This window comes from Filicampus tigris, chromosome 3 (assembly GCF_054856515.1).
Source record: "Filicampus tigris isolate MCC_2025a chromosome 3, RoL_Ftig_1.0, whole genome shotgun sequence".
NCBI lineage: Eukaryota > Metazoa > Chordata > Actinopteri > Syngnathiformes > Syngnathidae > Filicampus > Filicampus tigris.
The window spans coordinates 11,912,744-11,931,388 of record NC_141219.1 but is presented as its reverse complement, the minus strand read 5'-3'; the positions used below and the strand labels follow the sequence as shown (position 1 = coordinate 11,931,388).

The 18,645-nt window shown below is 43.0% G+C and overlaps 1 protein-coding gene across 1 annotated transcript in view; it reads left to right on the top strand.

Moving 5' to 3' along the window:
• Nucleotides 1-1,364: 1,364 nt before the first annotated feature.
• The window catches only part of gse1b (Gse1 coiled-coil protein b), a 161,301-nt gene continuing 144,020 nt past the window's right edge, over nucleotides 1,365-18,645 (top strand). The window contains exon 1 of the mRNA XM_086025544.1: nucleotides 1,365-4,185. Within this exon, the coding sequence (XP_085881670.1) occupies nucleotides 1,783-4,185 (2,403 nt within the window). The 5' untranslated portion in view covers nucleotides 1,365-1,782. The remainder of the gene's footprint in view (nucleotides 4,186-18,645) is intronic.

The window sequence follows — 18,645 nt, the reverse complement described above, 5'->3', positions numbered from 1 at the left end:
AAAAAATACATATAACGTATCCCATATGGCCATGAAAGCACCACACGTACGCATGCAAAATGCCATAAGAAATCCTAGGAGTGCAAATATTCATGCAGTGTCTGATGTATTGTCCGCTATGAAATCGCATGTATTTATGAGCTGTTCGCTTTGGTTGAGGCCTTGACCATCAAAAACAAGCCTAAATCATACAGTATGTGTAGCACAGGGGATCTTTTTATATGTGCAGGCACACTCAGCATGTATTATAATAATAATACAGCATATCATATCCCTGTAAGTTGCATGTAAACAAAAGTAAGTAGAATAATCATTAAAAAAAAGGATAAACCACAAATATGGGTTTCCAGATGGTCTGGTTTCCCATTGTCATCTGATCTCAATATGTCTTCTGTGCAATGTACTGTAACGTCTGCACTCCCGTCTGGCCCATGTCATCACCTGCTGATAAAAACTCAACAGTCAAAAAGATTTTTTTTTTTTGTATTCAAACCACCTCTTGCTTCTTTGTTTCTATATTTGCATTTCTTTTGATCAAGACATCTTTCCACATAGCCCTCATACATCCTTCTAGTATAGGGTCTATGAAAGTCTTTATCCCATGGTATGACATAAGCTTACCAAATAATACATTCAGTAAATAAAGTATTTAGGTCCGTCATCGCAGTGCTCTGACGTCTTTGCAGATGATGTTTGAACATGGTGGCGCAGTACCTAGGTCTGACACTGTGAGGTGCTGTTGTAAATATCACATGTATTTAGTTGTACCATTATATGACGACTATAATTACATTTAATGACAGCATGAACCATGATTGATTTGAGAAGATTTACATGAGGTTAACTGCATTTTTTTCGACTGTTTTTTTTCTACTGTTGAACTTGTTTGTTCTTAACTTGGAGGTTCCCAAGTCTGTTACTTGTGTGGTAATGTTAAGCATCATATGAGTCCATCCATTCTTTGCATTATGAACTTGCATGCTGAAGAGAGAAACTGCAGAAGGTGGGAAGGAATAACCTCAAAGCACGTGTCACAAAAAAACAGCAACATTGAATGGTAAAATAAATGTTCACTGTTCCCTCGAGTTGCATTATGATAAGGATATCTATCACTCTCTTAATATTAATTAATACTGACCAACAAAATGTGAATGAATTACTATAAGAGCTGTATAAATCATGGAAAAGTGACTTCCCCCCTCGAACTGAATCACGCACGTTGAGTGGAAATCCAGTGCATGGCATGCAGCGTGTGCGTGTTGACGCATGCGGGCAGCGTGCACGAGTCTTCGCTCACAATCCCCCGAATCATAAGTGTGGGGGGGAAGCTCTCCGACAGGGGGTCTTATGTGTGTGTCGGGGGGTTGCCTTTGGGGGTGTCTCGGTGGGTGCCGTGGGTCTGGGATGACGCTGAGTACAGTGTGAGTGAGTTCGCGTCCAAACTTTGCAGAGCGGAGGCAAAGCAGCAAAAGTTCGCCGGGGAGGCTGAGTCGCGATCCCGCCGGGTTCCGCTGTCATGTCCCTCCTGGATCTCCCGTGTGAACCCACATATGGACTTGAAACTACAAAATGGGTGGATTGTTGTCTCACTAAAGTGGATTTAACCGTGGGAGATACAAGTCACCGCTTTGCTGCTTTCGCTGCATGCCGTTGTATTTTCAATGGATTGTCGTCGCTCTTATCACCCACTGGACTGAAATGCATTGCTCAACTTGGAGATAAGTGAGGGAGCATGAGGTGGGCATTTACCATGTAGCCTTGTGTCGTTTCTTTTTTCACGCAATGCATTCCCCGCGTGACAAGGAACTGGCGCTCTTATCTCGGAAACACCGACTCATGGCTGCGGCTATGCCCGGCGAGGATAGCCCTTTGCCGGTCAACACTTCCAGGGCTGATCGCAACGGCCTGGGGGGATTGGTGCACTGTTTTATATGTGGCAGCGGAGTAACGGCAGGGAAGGAGCTGAGGTTACAGGTGATCTATCAAAAGGAACGCTACCCCTTTTTCCCGTTCCTCCAGAACCAGGAGCCAGCTCCGGGTGCGAGTGAACTGAGCCCGGAGGGTCACGCGCTGGTGTGCGCCGTGTGTCACTGCTTCCTGGCGGAGCAGTGGAACTCCTTCGAGAGGAGCAGGACGCCTATCGAGAAGCGCATGTACTGGCTGAAGCGACCCTACCAGTGCGACTCTCGCCGGGTCCCGCAGGAGTGGAACATCTCCTACGAGTTGGAGAGGAGGATCAGCACCGGTAGCCACAACTACGACGGGGGCGCGGAGTCGGACTTCTCATCCTTCTCTGACAATATGTCGGACCAGGAGATGGACGTGGTGGACAGGGGCGGTGTGAGTAAGGAAAAATGCCAGAGGGCAGCTGGAAAACTGCAGAAAGATGGTAGCAGGAAAAACAGTGTTAAAAACAGCCCCGACTCCCCGCGGACGCTCCACCGGTACGCGGTTGGGGTCTACGGTGGGCAGGGGTCACCCAAACTAGAAAGCTTGCCGCCTACGAGACGCGCACCTAAAGTGATGAATAATGTGTGTCAGTCATCATATTCTTTGGCAAAGTTCCAGGAGAGCGTCCCACAGCGGTGCCATGACAACCACTTAGCCGACACACCTGTGCAGGACAACGGGGTCATTATTCGCAACAGGTCGTGGCTGGAGGAGGGGAACGCGGGATACGCTGAGCCGCGTCACATCCAGCGTGGAGCTGACAACAGCTGCGCCTCACCCGACTATCCTCCCCCCACCTCCACCGTCAACTCTAAATGTACTCGGGATATTCCGAGGGGCGGCAAATCAGATGAAGATGAGATCAACGTCACAAGTGATGAAGATAGGGACGTGAATGGTCGTAGAAAAATCAAACGTCGCTGTCCTACCAGTGACCTTTTGACGAGAAAAGTAGCACAATTGCACCAAACTGCGGAGTCAAACGCAGACGGACGTGCGTGCTTTATCTGTGGCACTGACCTCAGTCCAGGTGGGAGTTATAAAGTCAGCGTTCAAAAGCAGGAAACGGCACAAGGGGAACCTTTCTTCCCCTTCCTGTGGCTGCACAGCCCCCCTCCAGGTGCATTACCCATCAGCCCAGCAGGTGCGACCCTGGTGTGCGGCAGCTGTCACGCCTCACTCATGCAGCAGTGGCACAACTTCCAACAGGCCGACGTTCCCGTTCTTCAGCGCCTCTATGTTGTCCCGCTCAACCCGGCCGCCACGTCGCAGCAGGACAAACCCAGCCTGCCGACTGAGTGCGACAACAAAGGTCCCCGTGAGGCCTGTTTCCTCTGCGGTCAGGAATGCGGCGCGGATAAAGTAGTGCACGCGCAGGCCGGCGTGGGCAAATCTCGCGGGGTGATGTATTTTCCCTTCATCAACATGCTCCCGTGCCCACCCAACGCCCAGCCGATGCGGAACGGGCGTGTGCACTGCTGCTCACAGTGTCTGTTCATCCTAGAGGACATCTGGAGCGCTTATCGCCTTTGTCTCAGCGAGGACCTCATCACCTCCGTTAGCTCCTTCCTGGTCAGGTATCATTCGGTCATGGCCATCGAAGGGTTCGGATCTGTTCATTCCCAGACGGGCGTGCCTTCTGAGAGCTCCGTGTCGCTGTGCTACTTGTGTGGATCGGAGTTATCTACCGGATGCGAGTTCCAGCTTCATGTCAACCCACCTGGACGCTGTGGTGAGAAGGAGCCATTCTTCCCTTTCCTCACCGTGCACCCACCTGCCCCCGGAGCCAAGCCGGTTGATGCCACAGGCCTGGTGTCAGCCTGCGCACTTTGCTACCACGACTTGCACAGACAGTGGGCCCAGCATGAGAGCAGAGGCCTGGGCCCCGCCACGCCCTCTACGCCCTCCACCTCCGGCTCGTCCAGCTCTCCTTGGGCCCGCCAGTTTACCTGTGAGGCCTTTGCGTGCTTCTTCTGCAGGCAGGAGCAGCGTAGGCAAGGACGGATGTGCACGGTCACCGTGGCGAGGCTCCCCGTCTTCCTCTACGCACCGCGCAGCGCTCGCACGCTCCTGGTGGATGATGGAAGGCGGCTGACTGTTGGCTCGTGTGTGGATTGTAAGGCCATGGTGCAGGTGGGCCGGAGCGCACAGCGGGACAGGAAGAGGCTGGGACACGGGGCCTCAGACGGGGAGAGAGAAGAACCGCAATCAACCTCACCGCAGCCTGGACAACAGGTTGGTCGTTTTTTACATATTTTTGTTTCACCGTGCAATGAAGGCGGCTGGCCTAGTTAAATTGTGCTTTTTATGCTCCCCACCTTTCCCACACTGTGCAGTATGTGTTTGTCCTGATGTGACCTCAGAGTTTTACATGGCAAGTGATGTTGCCATTTTGCATAATTGAATTGCTGGCACATTCTCGCTGCCATTAAAGTGCTTGTGTTGTTTGCTCAGTTTCCCTTCATGTGCTTATTGTGTTTCAAAACGGTATAGTCAATAGCTTTTCTAGGAACCTCACACAGTACCATTTTGTGTAAATACTGTATGGTCGGGACTCCTTATGCGACTATGATGACATAAACATCAACAAACCTCTGTAAACGCTTGAAGAAAACTACATTATATGAGGTCCGAAGTCCAATGCCAGCATTATGTTTATTTGACCAAGCATGACTGAGGATATCTTACATTTTGCTGCAGTTTGTTTGGCTGGCTATGACAGTTGTTTAAATTTTGATATATGTACAACAAATCCTTAAGAACTTTACTGGAAGTTTTACAAAACGTTATCCACTACATCACATTTGGACTAAAATTGTCGCAAGTCTTGGACAAATGCAATCATTGCTGTAACATTTTACATAAACATTACATTAGACGCTTGATGCGCTGTAAAATTTGTCATAGTTTCATCATGTTCAGTGTGTGTGTTATTTCCCTAGCGTTCACTAATAACTTAAAGCTTTTTCATGTTACCAGTAAAATACAACACATTTCTTGTCATTACTATCCCTCAAAACTAGTACTTGATACAGATACTTCATTCGGAGTGGGAAACGTAAAAAGTAAATATTTTGTGATACAATGCAAAATTCGTCACAGTGTTTTAAGCTAACTGTCACAAGCATGTTTATCTGATAACCATCATGGCTAGAAGGAATCTATGATGTAATTGAACAAGACAAATTAACTCACATGCATAGCATTGAAAAAAAATATGTACTCATATTACCATATAAAATAGCAGTCAATATATAAATAACGTGACAGAATAAACATGTCCTTGACGTCGTATCAAAAAGTCAAAATTAATCAAAAGTCAAAGTTTGATTTGATGCAGCTGTGTCAATACTGTACCATGAGCTATATCTATACTGATCAGGGTAAATAGTGATGGATTTTTTTTATTCTAGTTTGTTTTTTAAAGCAGCACTGAGCAAGAATTTGACCTTAATCATTTTTTTCACAACTCTTTTGAAGATACATTGACTTACAAGTAATTGAAGGGGACTTTTGTCATGCCCTGGTGGGGTCTGTATCATTTTTACTGGCACTAAGCAACTTTGAGGAGGATGGGTGCTACCCTGGCACCCCAAAAAAATACTAATGTGCCGAGTTACTTTGCGGCTTACTCACTTCCTCCTTTCGCTATAAGGATGGAAGTCGATTCAAACGTCTACGTGCTATTACTGGCATCATGTGAGAAGCCCAAAAACAAACAAAATACAAAAGTATTGTTGAAACAAAATTAGATTCATTACCTCATCGCTATTCATCTTTGACACAACCACTGGAGATAGAAACGTAATTCAGTCCAACTTGCAGGCCAACGAGAGCTCAGGATTTCACGACGCTACGCGATGGCGCGCATGCGAAATGTGGTTGACTTTTGCTAAAACACTGCCGCTTTTGTCCACATGGTGCCGCCATAATCAACAAAAACTTGCTTAAATATAGTTTTGACTTTAGTTGTTTAAAATGCAGTTAGTTTTAATTAGTTTTGAGAGCAAGTTTGTTAGGTTTTGTGTTTTTTCGAAAATTCTTTGTTTTTTGTTTGGTATTAATTAGTTAGTTAGTTTTAGTTCTATGCACCCACCTAGTCCAAACACGGCATTCAGATTATTATTCCGTAAACTGAGCAGTGATTGGTCGTTATCTGAGCCCTGAGCAACTGTGATGCCATTTTCAGTCGTCCGCAAGTGGTCAAATGGCCACCCTCTGACGTACAATACAATACAATTTTATTTATGTAGCGCATTTCATAACAGCTACAGCTGTCAACAAAGAAAATAAAAATGGATGGATTTTGCTGCTTAATTCATATTCCACAAATGTCGATACTAATCAGAATACCGTGTTTAGACTAATGAGGCTGCGTAGAACATATTGTTGTTTAAAAAAAACTTGGGGGTTGACTTTCTCTTTAAAAAATATGAATCTCTCCTATTTCACTCTGCACGGTGCTCATTTTTACCATGTTTTAATGTCACTCTTCCCTCAGTAAAATTCCCATCCTGCTGTTTTAAAGCTGAGGGTGGAGAATGCAAAAGGGAGCCAGTGGGGCCGTACAAGGGCTTGTGATGTTTTAATGAAGCGCTGAGGAGCCTTTAGACCGCCAGTTGGCCTCGTGAACCGCTCTCTCATGCAAACAGTTACCGACTGTACAGCCTCGCAGGACATAAGACAAACATCTGTGGATGCCATTCGCACTCGGCAATCTCAAAATGGAAGCACGCTCACGCCAGCTGCTGGGAGCTGTCCACCTCATTCACTATTGGTCCCTTAAGATAACGGCAGTTGTGCACTTGCTTCGTAGCGGTCATACAAATAGGGAGCAACCTTCAATAAATATCTACGACTGGACTCTACTGGTGGCGTAACCAGCTGTTTATTTTTGCTGTTTGTTGTTATTGGTCTGGACATGCAGTCTCACATGTTCTCGGATGAGCTCATTGGGGGTACTCCTAATATAGAGTCTAATTATGGGACCGGCTTTTTACCCATTGAGACTGAGGTGTCGAGGAATGGGAGAAGTGTCACGGTGGAAAGGTTTCGAGTGATCATTTTGGACTGGGCTAGTTGCAGGTGGCATATCTCCTTTTGGCCTGTGTGAGTTAATAAGCTGTATTAAGTGACATTGTATCTGTTGGGAAGTGTGGGTGCGTGTGTATGTGTGTGTGAATGAGACAGACGCGGCTGTAGGGAACAGGTGCTTTGTCCCCTTGGGTCATGCTTTATGTTTGACAGGGTTTTTAATGGCTGTTGTAGGGTGTGGTGAGATTTAATAGGATCGCATTCAAAATTTTCGATGCAATACATCGCTGTTGATTTTTGGGCCTCATGGCCCACCCAAAAGTGCCTACTGGAAAATGTTATCCAGTTTAATGAGCTTGGATAAACGCATACATTTGTTTTGACTAATCTGTCAAGAAGACCCTTTAAATATGTTCAGTCATCTCAAAAGTTGCACAGTCAATACCAACGTGGTTGAAGAAAGGAAGATGGCTAGATAGGCTGATAGACATATACTGTACACTACAGTATATCAGTGATATAAAACCCAAAGGAAGAGCAGAGAAATAGCCCCTTTATCCAATTAATGACATTCTAGCACAATTAATGCATCATGGTTAATCAGACTCTCTAATAATACAGTACATATCTACCTTTACTGTACACCAGGGATGGGCAACTTAAACAATGGAGGGGGGCTACCAATTTTTTTTGTCAGCAGGGTATCACATCGGACCGCACACTTCCTAACCAGATGTATGACAAAAATGTAATTTTATTTTCTTGAACAAATATAACTTAATACTATGCCCCCCCCCCCCGTGCAAATGGCTGACTGATAAAATTATCATTCAAAGATGGCACAAAACTGCTGAGCAGCAAACCAAAATTAAGTCCAAGAAGTAATTTTGTGCTCATTTCCCCCCAAAAATCAGATATTTTATATATATTCCTAACAGCACTAAATGAGAACCAAATGCTTATTCACTGACACAGCCCACTTCTGTAGCCTATGGACCCCAAAATAATTCTATAGTGCAATAGCAAACCATGGGTTCTTCTCTATAAAGAATGATCACATTTCTAAAGAGCCAGTCATGGGTGAACCAGGAGTGCTCTAGAGCAGTGTTTTTCAAACTTTTTTGAGCCAAGGCACATTTCTTTCATTGAAAAAAAATCCCACGGCACCACACCACCAACTGAAATTATGAAAAAAAGATCTTATTTTAACAATATAAGTGCTATATTGTTTATATAAGCATTTTTTAGCATTGAAGAATGCCATTATATTATAACATCATGAATAGGAATTTAATAAACAAAGAAAAAAAGTATTTTATAATGTTTCATATTGATACTTACTCAGTGTGAAACATGAGCCTGTTTGGATAAACATGCATCACTAATTCGCTTGTCTCTAAACAAAGACAATTAGCTACCTGCTGCCGCTGCCACCTACTGGTATGGAAGAGTACTACAATGTAGACCACACAGGCACACAAATGAGATAATTTCCCACAGCACACCTGACAATATCTCGTGGCACACTGACACCGTTTTTGAAAAACACTGCTCTAGAGTACCAGGATTGCGGTATACAGGTAGCACCTTGTAAGACTTCTATTTTTTAGACTAGAATTTATGTATTCTAAGTAATGTATGGATGGGTGAGACCCAACCTATCACATAGGAGGTGTGCTTCAGAACTGAGTGTGCGTTGTCACTGCTGGTCTAGTATCCTGTGTAGAGGGTATTTTCTGTCACAGGAAAAACATGCCAGCCTTCTCACAGCACCGTCAAGCAAGGTTTACAGCGTAGCGGCAAAATGAGGGGGAGGTCAAAATTAGACATGGGATCAGGAAGTGAAGCTGAAATGGGATATAAACAAATTAGCTAGCATGAACAATTGGAAGTAAAAGAGAAGAGAAACTTTGAGGGCTGTGGAGGGGGGGGGGGTTCTGGAGGTTGAAATTACATTCAGAAGAGAAATTAATCATACTTTCATTAAACCACTAAAAGACAGAAATGTTATGACCAATGAGAGCCAAACGTTGAATACTGCAAAGCCTGCGCTGTATTCTCAATGGTCAGACTGACTTGAATTTCACAGCAAATCCTCAAGCATTCAATGAACTAATGAACCTTTTGCTGCTTTTGAAGTAACAGTAGTCGTGGTTAAGTAGCTAAGTAAATGAGCAATCAATTCAAGCAATAAGACACAATTGAATCTGGTCAGCTATACAATTTCACAGAAGCACACTGCAAAAACAGTAACACATATATGAACTGTTACATGACCATTAGTTAAAATCATGGATCAATCAGTGTGTAGTTCCACAAGAAGCCGTTCAAAATGTAAACTGGAATGACATTTTTCATCCTATATTTCAAAGAATGTCAACTTCCTGCGGAGTGGGCGAGATGAAGCACTCGAGTGAGCTCATTGAGATTGAATCAAGGAAGTCCAGCTGAGGTGTTTCTTCACTTCCTGTTGCCACAGAAAGGAATGCCATTGAGAGCAAAGAATGAATAAATAATCAGCATGTCACGCTGCTGCTCTCGGCTTGTTGTGTTCTCCCCCTGGCATTAAAGTCATGGGGAGACAATGGAATGAAATTGGTCTTCATAGGTTTGACGTCAGAGCCTTGAGGGCCAGGATGTAGTTTAGCATGTATCTGGAAAATATTGACCTTTTGATCTATGTAGCACAGTTAATTTTCCCAAGGGGACCACTTGAGAAACTGGAACAGCTGTTGAGGGCCACACCAAAACCTCAAATATGTTCAATATTAATTTAAAAGAGCCATTGAAATTGTCTTAATAACATGGCTGTGACTTTACCCCAAGGATTGAGAATTGGAGCACACTGCATATACAATACCCCGTATTCTTTGCTATTCTATAAAACTGATTAAACTGGTCACTTCATTAGGTACACCAGCACAGCTTTCCAATAAGATTCCATAGACGTATGATATAAAATATTCTGCTTTGAAGTGGTTTAGAGCTGCTCTTTAAAGGGGAATATATATATATATACACATATACATACACATATACATACACATACACATACACATACACATACACATATACAGTGTGAAATGAAACAGACAAGAAAAGAGGGAAAAACAAAAAAAAAACATAGCTTAGTCACCTAGCTTAAAGCTAACACATAAAAAACACCATAGACGGACTAACGAATAGACATATCATTTGCGATACTAACATTTACATAATGAATTTTCAAACACAATTGGCACAGCAACATAACATTCACAGAACAATACTGGACGAAAAGTATATTTTCATCGCAGTTTGTAAGTCTTATTGGCATTACCAAGTACCGCTACTTTGTATCGATGAGTACTCAAATGTAAGTACTTATCCTCAGTCTGAAAAAAAGTGGTACTTGTGCATGCCTCCAAATATTTTAATCTATTACTATCTGCAAATCCCATTTGGATAAATTTAGCGCTGCACAAGGAGCCTCGCATGATGCATTAGGCGGAGTGGTGATGCTTTAAGTTAAGGCTGTTACGCAGTGCTCCCCTAAAATTTAAAATCTGTGTTTTACAGTAGTAAACCAGCTTTAACTGACCTAATTATAGAGGACAGTGCAAAGAAACTACAGCTCTTCGCTCCCTTCCAGCTGCCCTCTCGCCATAACACACATACATATGCAAACCTTCCTCGACGCACACGCTCACACGCGTAAAATATATCATCTTTGATCTGCATCTAAATTCACAACAGCTGCAAGCGTGTTTGTGCACGCGTGTTTCTGCCAGGTGGTCGGCAGCACTGGCAGGTGTTTTGCTCTTGCGCTCGCAAACGCAGCTGGATTGTGCCACAGCTGTCAGTGTGTATGGCCGATTGTGTGCGTGCCTGCGCGCGTGTGTGTGCGTGTGTGGTCACACAGTAGCCGCCGTTGCTGCTATTTTTAACATGTAACGTATGCTTTTAGCTGTTGCTATCACGCCTTTTTATACTTTTAACCTCCTGCTTTTCCATGTTTCAGTCGTGTTCTTTTGCATCACACGTCCATTTTTTTTTCCCCCTCTTTCGTGGTCACCACTGATAGCTCAAATCGGATGAAAGGAGACTTCACCCTGCTGTCAGGATAACTGTAGATGTCAGCTGGAGTCCCAAATAGCACATAGTGGACTAAATATACTTGGCACGCTACAGTCAGCACACTGGCTCCAAGCGACCGGACCTGACATTTGTTTCCTTTCTTTCAGTCAGCCAATCAGAGGAGATTTAATCATCTGTAGCGGTCATCTTTAGGGATCTTATTTTGGCTCAAGAGGTCATTCCCTTCTTGGATGACTCTCTCCTCCCGTTAGCATCCCCTCCGGCCGTGACCTCGCCGCCCCCCCCTCCTACAGAGCAACCACCTGGTCTCTGACAGCCTGCTCCAGCCGGCTCCAGGACAGCTGGGAAGTATGACAGACAGAGCAGAGAGTTTTTGGACTGAGCTAGATGTCAGAATGTAGTGTGCAGTTTCAGCAGAGGCCATGACAACCATTCACATTTTTTTTTAGTCCGCACAGTGTGTGCTTGTCACACTTTTCAGAATGATGTCATACGGTAGTCACCTCGAACCAGTCTTTTGAATGCTCAATCTTGTCGTTGTCTTTTTAATTACGTCAGTGCCGTCAGGGAATAAAGTAAGAGAATAACCTGTTGAACCTGTTGATTAGCTAATGTCAGGTTGTCAGGAAATCTCATCTATTTTGTTTGGGTTGAAATGATAAGTAACCGTCTGCGGAAAGCCAGATTACAACAATTGCCTCAGAGGCTTGCATTGCGTTCTTTTTGCCGATAAACCCGTCACTCAAGGTTAGGTTGTACTCATCGGACCTAATGACCTATTTCCATTCCTCTAGAATGGTCCCCAGCAAAATCCTTACTAACTAAGCGATTTTCTCAAGGCTACAAAGCTGTTTAGTCCCTCTTAAAATGGTCATATGCTGCGCAAATTAAGACATGTGAGGCTGTCTCGCTTGACTGAATCAGGGTTGATTCCAAGTTGCATTTGGGGGAATTTCTGGTGTGTCATAAATTTGGTTGGCTCTGACAATGATCTCATATGGTTGAAACAGTGTTACTTAATTTTTCAAACAGAGGGCCTTTTTTTCCATCTCTGGGCCTGCACAAAGTGAATGAAATGAATACATAAACGCATAGTGTGAGCAGTCAAGATGTGACATTTGGTACTGAGTGAGAACTTCAGTCTTTAGATTTGACTTTCTGTCGCAGGCCATCTACTCGTGCAGTGTGGGTTGCAAATTAAAAACAACACTTTTTCAATCTTAGTGTAGTATGCTTTAGTGTTCTAAACTTTGCAAACAAAAAATGCTCCAGATTCACTTGGCTTCTTATACCTCTGCACGGCGAGAGGTTATACTGTATTTTGATGGCCATTAGTTTTTATTTTATTTTATTTTTCAGCCAAAACAGCGATGCCTTGAGATACATATTTTTTGCTCCGTGACCACATTGGAAACATCTTCCCCATTGAAATGAGTGAAAATGCCATTCTAGCCTTTTCCGCTTTTTTTTCACAATGCATCAATTGAATGTCCATCGTGCTGCCCTTTCTGCTGTGCCCGCCTAAAAGATTGACAGACGGATATACTGTTCATTCAGAGGTCCTCTCAGCTCATTAGTACCACACTAATATAGCCGTAGTCATTCTTCGCTGAGGATGAATAATCTGACTAACTACTGTTTTATTGTCTGTCTACCTGTGTTGCTACACTGTCTTTGTTAAAATAGTCATTGCATAAATCATTATAAAACTGCCATCAAGATGCTATGCGTTAGCCATTCTATGGCTTTTCCAGTTATGCGTTAGCATTAAAAAAAAAAAAAGAAGAAAAATCAGCCGAACGACACCTAAGTCTCATCAGTCGCTTCTCATTGCACCACTTGCATAAAACATTATATGGAAGGTAAAGCGAGGACTGAGGAAGAAGCCCCCTTTTGGAGCAACTCTGAACAAAGGCGTTTAAGTCTGCTTGCATTAGGGCGTTGAATAAAGAATGCTGTTTGTGGCAGTTGGCAACCACTATGTAATGCGCGTTTCCGCCTTCAACAGGACTGGTGGGGAATAGAGTTTTTCTTTAAATGTAACGGATCAGACGTTCATGTTTGGAATTGTTAACCAAATGTTACTCGTTTGAGTGCATTTGCAAGGTTTTAATTATCCGATTTTTCGTGTTTTGAGGATTGGTTTCCATTGGTGCGTGTCTCCCACTGACATGACTACGGCATGAATCAGAAATACACAAATACAGTGTCTCCATCTGTGCGACAGATAGATGCTGCGCATGCCGCCTAAATGCCTTTTGTTGTTCGTTGAAGGCCGCAGTCATGAAGCCCGGTTCGGGAGGATGTGATTTCACATGTAAAGCTGGCTCGGCACTGTTATTAGGTCGACTTGTCCTTAGCAAGCATCAGATAATTAGCGGCGGGGTCATAGGGGGACTGTTGACATGTCAGTGTAAACATGATATATCAAGAAAAATCAAAGTTTCCCACTCCAATTGACATCAATTATAAAAGCTCAAGTTGTTTGGGAAGCACAGGCAGGAGGCTTCAATATGTTTTTATGTTCCGCTTCTCCTCCACAGGGCGCAATAAAAATAGCTCTTGGCGCATCACGTTTGCCGTCTGAAGGATTCTCCTCGCTCGCTTCTCTCACTTTCCCCCCACCATCCCTCTCTTTTTTTTTTTTGCCTTCTCATCCAATCCTCCCCTCTTTTGTCCCCTTTTGCCCCCCCCCCCTTCTTCTCCCCCTTCCGCTTCATCTCTCCCTGTGGTATTAGTGGGGCCACATGTTGCTGGCCTCTCCTGGTGGTGTGAGCCCCATGGCAGGCCCTGGCTCCAGGCAGACGCGTAGTTTGGTGTGAGTGTGTCTGGCTGTGCGTTCATGTGGAGGTGTGTGTGTGTGTGGGGGGGGGGGGCCGCTAACACAGTAACCTGATAGCGGTGCGGCTGAGCAGTACAGAGTGGAGCAGTGCTGTGATTTATCCCGCGGGCCCAGCAGATGGCTGCAACAGGAGTTTGTTTAAGTTTGCTTCAGAGCTGGGCAAGCGGCCAGGAGCATAGCGAGGGCCTGCCAGAAAAATGTTCACTGACTTTGGATGCCTAACCACACTACTCCCTCTTGTAGCCCCCCCCAACACCCCACCAGTCAACACACACACATACACACAAGCTATTGCAGACTTGCTGTCGCTATTCTCCTTTTACCCCTCTCTTCTTTCTCTTTCCTCCCATCTGTTTCGCACACATGCTTGCATGGGATTGCACACACACTCAGGTACACGCGCGCACACACGTGGTTCTTTCTGCTGCATCCCTGCTGCTGCTATGCTCTCACATCTCAGAAGGGGGTATGTGCGACTGATGACGTGTCCATTCTGGTGGAGGCGCCTTTTAATGCAACACTTTTAGCAATTCAACAGTTTTAAGGTCAGAAAGTCCTCACTTGGTCATAAATGATTCTCATCTTTTTTTTCTGACCACTTTCTGATCTTTGCTACTCTTCTCTTTCATACTAGTTAATACGTGTATCACAGCCTTTTATTGTTTTTTTTTATTTATTGTATTGTTTGTAAAGTGCTTTGTTACAGCTCTAGCTGTTATGAAATGCGTTACATAAATAAAATTGTATTGTATTGTGCATGCCACGCTCCACACTGGCTCGAACAAAAGTGAAGTATTTACATGTGTTTTATTTTTCTTTAATGGTTTCCTTTTAAAAAGTCATATATACTGTAAAACTAAAATCAGAATAAAAATACAGGAACCTTGTCTGATTATCTAGTGAACGTGCATGTGTGTTCAGCTAAACAAGCAAAATTAATCCGTTTGATAGTGGTTCAACATTGTCTTGAGCCATTTCATTGCCACAATTCACACTGTGAATTGAGTGAGTGTGAATGTTGTCGTCTATCACATTGGATAAACAAATTTCACGCTTTGCACTTTGTCATTTTGCGTCACATTTATAGTTTCTAAAGCCAAAAGTTATGAACCTCAGGGCCGGCCGGTGTCCCTCCCGCAACTGTGGGTGGCTTTATATTTTATCTTTAAACTTAACATACAAATTGAACAGCTTTTAAGTCATCATGTCCAAAGTCAAGTCAAGTCTCACCAAGTCACTAATATCTAAGTCAAGTTTCAAGGGTTTTCTTTTTTGTCTAGTTATCAAAACAGTGACTTAAGTCGACTCGAGTCAAGCCACAATGGCTCGAGTTCCGATCTTTGACTCACAGTCTTCTATTTGTCATTGTGTCCAATCTCCTCATGTACTCGTTGTAGTCTAGTGCTTTGTTCTCCCAAAAAGGCGTTTTTTTTTTTTTTTTTCTGAAACAGCCTTTACTTTTTCAGAACGTTAGTGTTTATATGATCTACCTTAATGTGTTTATCTTTTTCTAGTTTGGCATGTAAACCTCTACACCACCGTTGACCAACAAAAATATTTTGATACAGATTAAAGCAATACATTTGTGCCTCGTCGTCCAAAGTTCTTGCAAAAATAGTCTTTTTAGTGGACATTCCTAAATTCAGTGTCACTGGATATTGTTGTGAACCGAATCGAACGAAAGAGCCACATGTCTTTAAAAGTCAACAAGATTCATTGTGTGGTCCAATGTTATTTGTAGGAGGCGTATTTGAATAAATGCAAATTGGTTACCAATGTTACTTTGTACAATACTATTATCAACCACATGACAAGCGTGTTTTGAGCAAACTACACTAATCCTTTGTGCTTGGTTGCTATAGTAACTGCAGTTGCTTCTCTTCATTCGGGCAGTCATTGAAAATGCGACCCCAATCAAAATGTATTATTCCTGTGATGTTAGAGCAGGCCTCTCTTGTACGACATGGCCTTTATGGCCTCTCGCATATCTTTTTGAAAGCCACTTCAAACGCACACAAGTGTCACATCAAACAGGACACAGGTGAACAGAATTCACATTTGCCTGCAGCTCTTGGACTGAGGGGTCATAGGTTGGGTAATTTAGCAGCCCGCTCATGAATTTATATGTCAAGTTCAGACTCAGTGATCATGGCAACTTTATTGCCAAGACAAGTATGCTCAGTGCTTTATTGTATAGTACATGTTAAGTAGGGTATACACGTGCCAACAATTGGGCTAATTTGAGCAATTCTCTAATATTCCGATCAAATTCAGAAAAGGCCTGAATATCTTGGCCAATTGTCCTGATTTGTTTGTGATGTTACCTTACTGATCTAATTGGAAAACGGTTGGGGCCGACAATCATATGTGTGTGTGTGTGTGTGTGTGTATGTATATGTATATGTATATGTATATATATATATATATATATATATATATATATATATATATATATATATATATATATATATATGTATATATATATGTATATATATATATATATATATATATATATATATATATATATATATGTACACAGAGAAAAAGTTGGAGTATTAAAATATTGGTGTCAAATGTTTCAGAGTTGATTTCAATCCCCAAAGTGTATTTTTAAACACGATTTGGTTTAAATGGAAGTCGGTGTTAGAGTTATTTGACAGAGTTGATTTATTTAGTGTTAACCAACACCCTATAGAGTAAATCAGAAGTAAGCTTCTGCCACTCAATTAGAACAGCTCTTCTGGACTTGTGGGAGTGCAAAGTGTAACAGTTAAATGTACCTGTTCTTTTTTTTCTTTTATTAATAATGTCATGTTCATGTTTAATTGTTGAACAACGAAAGATGTTAAGTTCACTCTTACATCAGAGTTATAGTATTGTTTGTTTTATTTTAGCAATGGGCGACTGTGACTGAAATGTCCCTGTCATATAATGGTTTCACACTTAAGGTTGAAGTGAGTATAATCAATTCATCTAAAACTTTTTTGTGTAAAATGTGTGTACATAAAACAACATGTACATATATAATTAATTGAAATATTCTAACTTAAAATATTTCAATTAATTATATATGTACATATTGTTTCATCGCAAGAACCCCCATTACACAAAATAGCTTTGGATGAATTGATTATACTGACTTCTCCCTTAAACTAACACTAACCAGGTTGTTAGATTCCTGACCTCAAGACCTCAAGACCTCAAGACCTCATGCTTGTTGTGTTGAGTCACCACAATAAAAATAAGAATTTCCAACTCCAGTGTAGTTACCGCTGCATAAATCATTTTTTTGCAGACCCCTGGCTTAGCGTCTTCTATTTCTTTTCTGGTAGTCTGGCTCCCCAATGGCTTCATGCAGGTAGTCTTGGTACCATGACAGACATCTGCTTTTGTGGAGGACACTTGCAGTTACGGAGGCAAATATCGTTATACGCACGGTAGGCCGAGTTGCTCGTCGAATACGCCACGCTCTATAAAAGCAGTCAGCGCATACATACTTTTTCATCCTCGTTTGTGGTTTCTCACATTTAAAAAAAAAAAGAAAATCATTGTGAACCCCACAACCGTAGCAGGTTTTGACCTCAGCCTCCCTGCGCAGTGTGGTTCATGTATGACAATGTTATGGAGCATCTTTATCGATCAGATCAAACACGATTCCTCCGTATGTAGACGCTGAGTAGCTTTTATAGAGTGTTGCTGAGCTGGTCAGTGGTCTACTGCTGCATTACTCGGCTGCGTTCCTGTTGGATCTCTGTGATGGGCTGTAAAACCCGACCGACAGCATTGCTTTTGAAGCCGCCATACGTCAACCTGCGGACCTGCTGGAACCGTGGGAACGAAGACGTTTGTGTGCGAGCGTGTGTGAGTGAGCAACATGAGGCGGTCAGCTTGGGGCAAGTACATGACTAGCTGCTTAACGATCAGACCTGCTGACCTGGTGACCTTAAGCTCTCTGTGATGAGGTTGTCTCAAATTACATTGAGACTAATGTTCTCTGTCTGCCAGCATTAGAAGAGGAAGGTGTAATCTCTGGAGTCTATCCACAGCTCAGTGATGGATGATGGTCTTCTGTCCAACTAGCATGTTCCTTGGCTGCGGATCGGATGTCACCCTTAGTAATATTTAGTGCTTACCATAGCTGGGCATTCCGCCCATCCGACGGACCAGTCCGTCTATCCGCCTGTGACGGACGCACAATTTTGCAGGGGATAAACGATAGACAGGAAAACTTAAAAAAAAAATAGACCAACTAAGCATAGGCGGAAGCGCATTTTTTCCCGTCTTTGTAATCGTCTATCGTCTATGGCCGCGGTGAGGCTCAGATGAACTCTCTGTCTTCTACTTTTTTTTGGTGCTTTTACTTTGGCTGTTTGTGGGTGCAAATGCCTTATACAAAAGCACGTGTTGTTGTTGATAAGCCAAAGTAAAAAAATAGTAATGTTGGTAGAATTGAGTAACTTTGACAACTATTTATATTTGACTTATTTTTTTCGTGACTTGATAATTAACTTATTTTGGTAGTCTAGCGCCTGCGCGCTCGGCGTAAAAAACGAGCGTAACTTCATTTTCGTGCCAACGAAAGTCTCGTCTAACATGTTTGGGGCCGTGTTGCACTCATCGGGGTGTGCCGGCGCACGGAGTGTTTCTGAAACATTTAAGACTAGCGCCAATTTGAATAGCCGAAGCTAGCAAGGCTAACTGCTGTTCTCATTCTCCAACAGCCTACATATTTTTTTATTCTC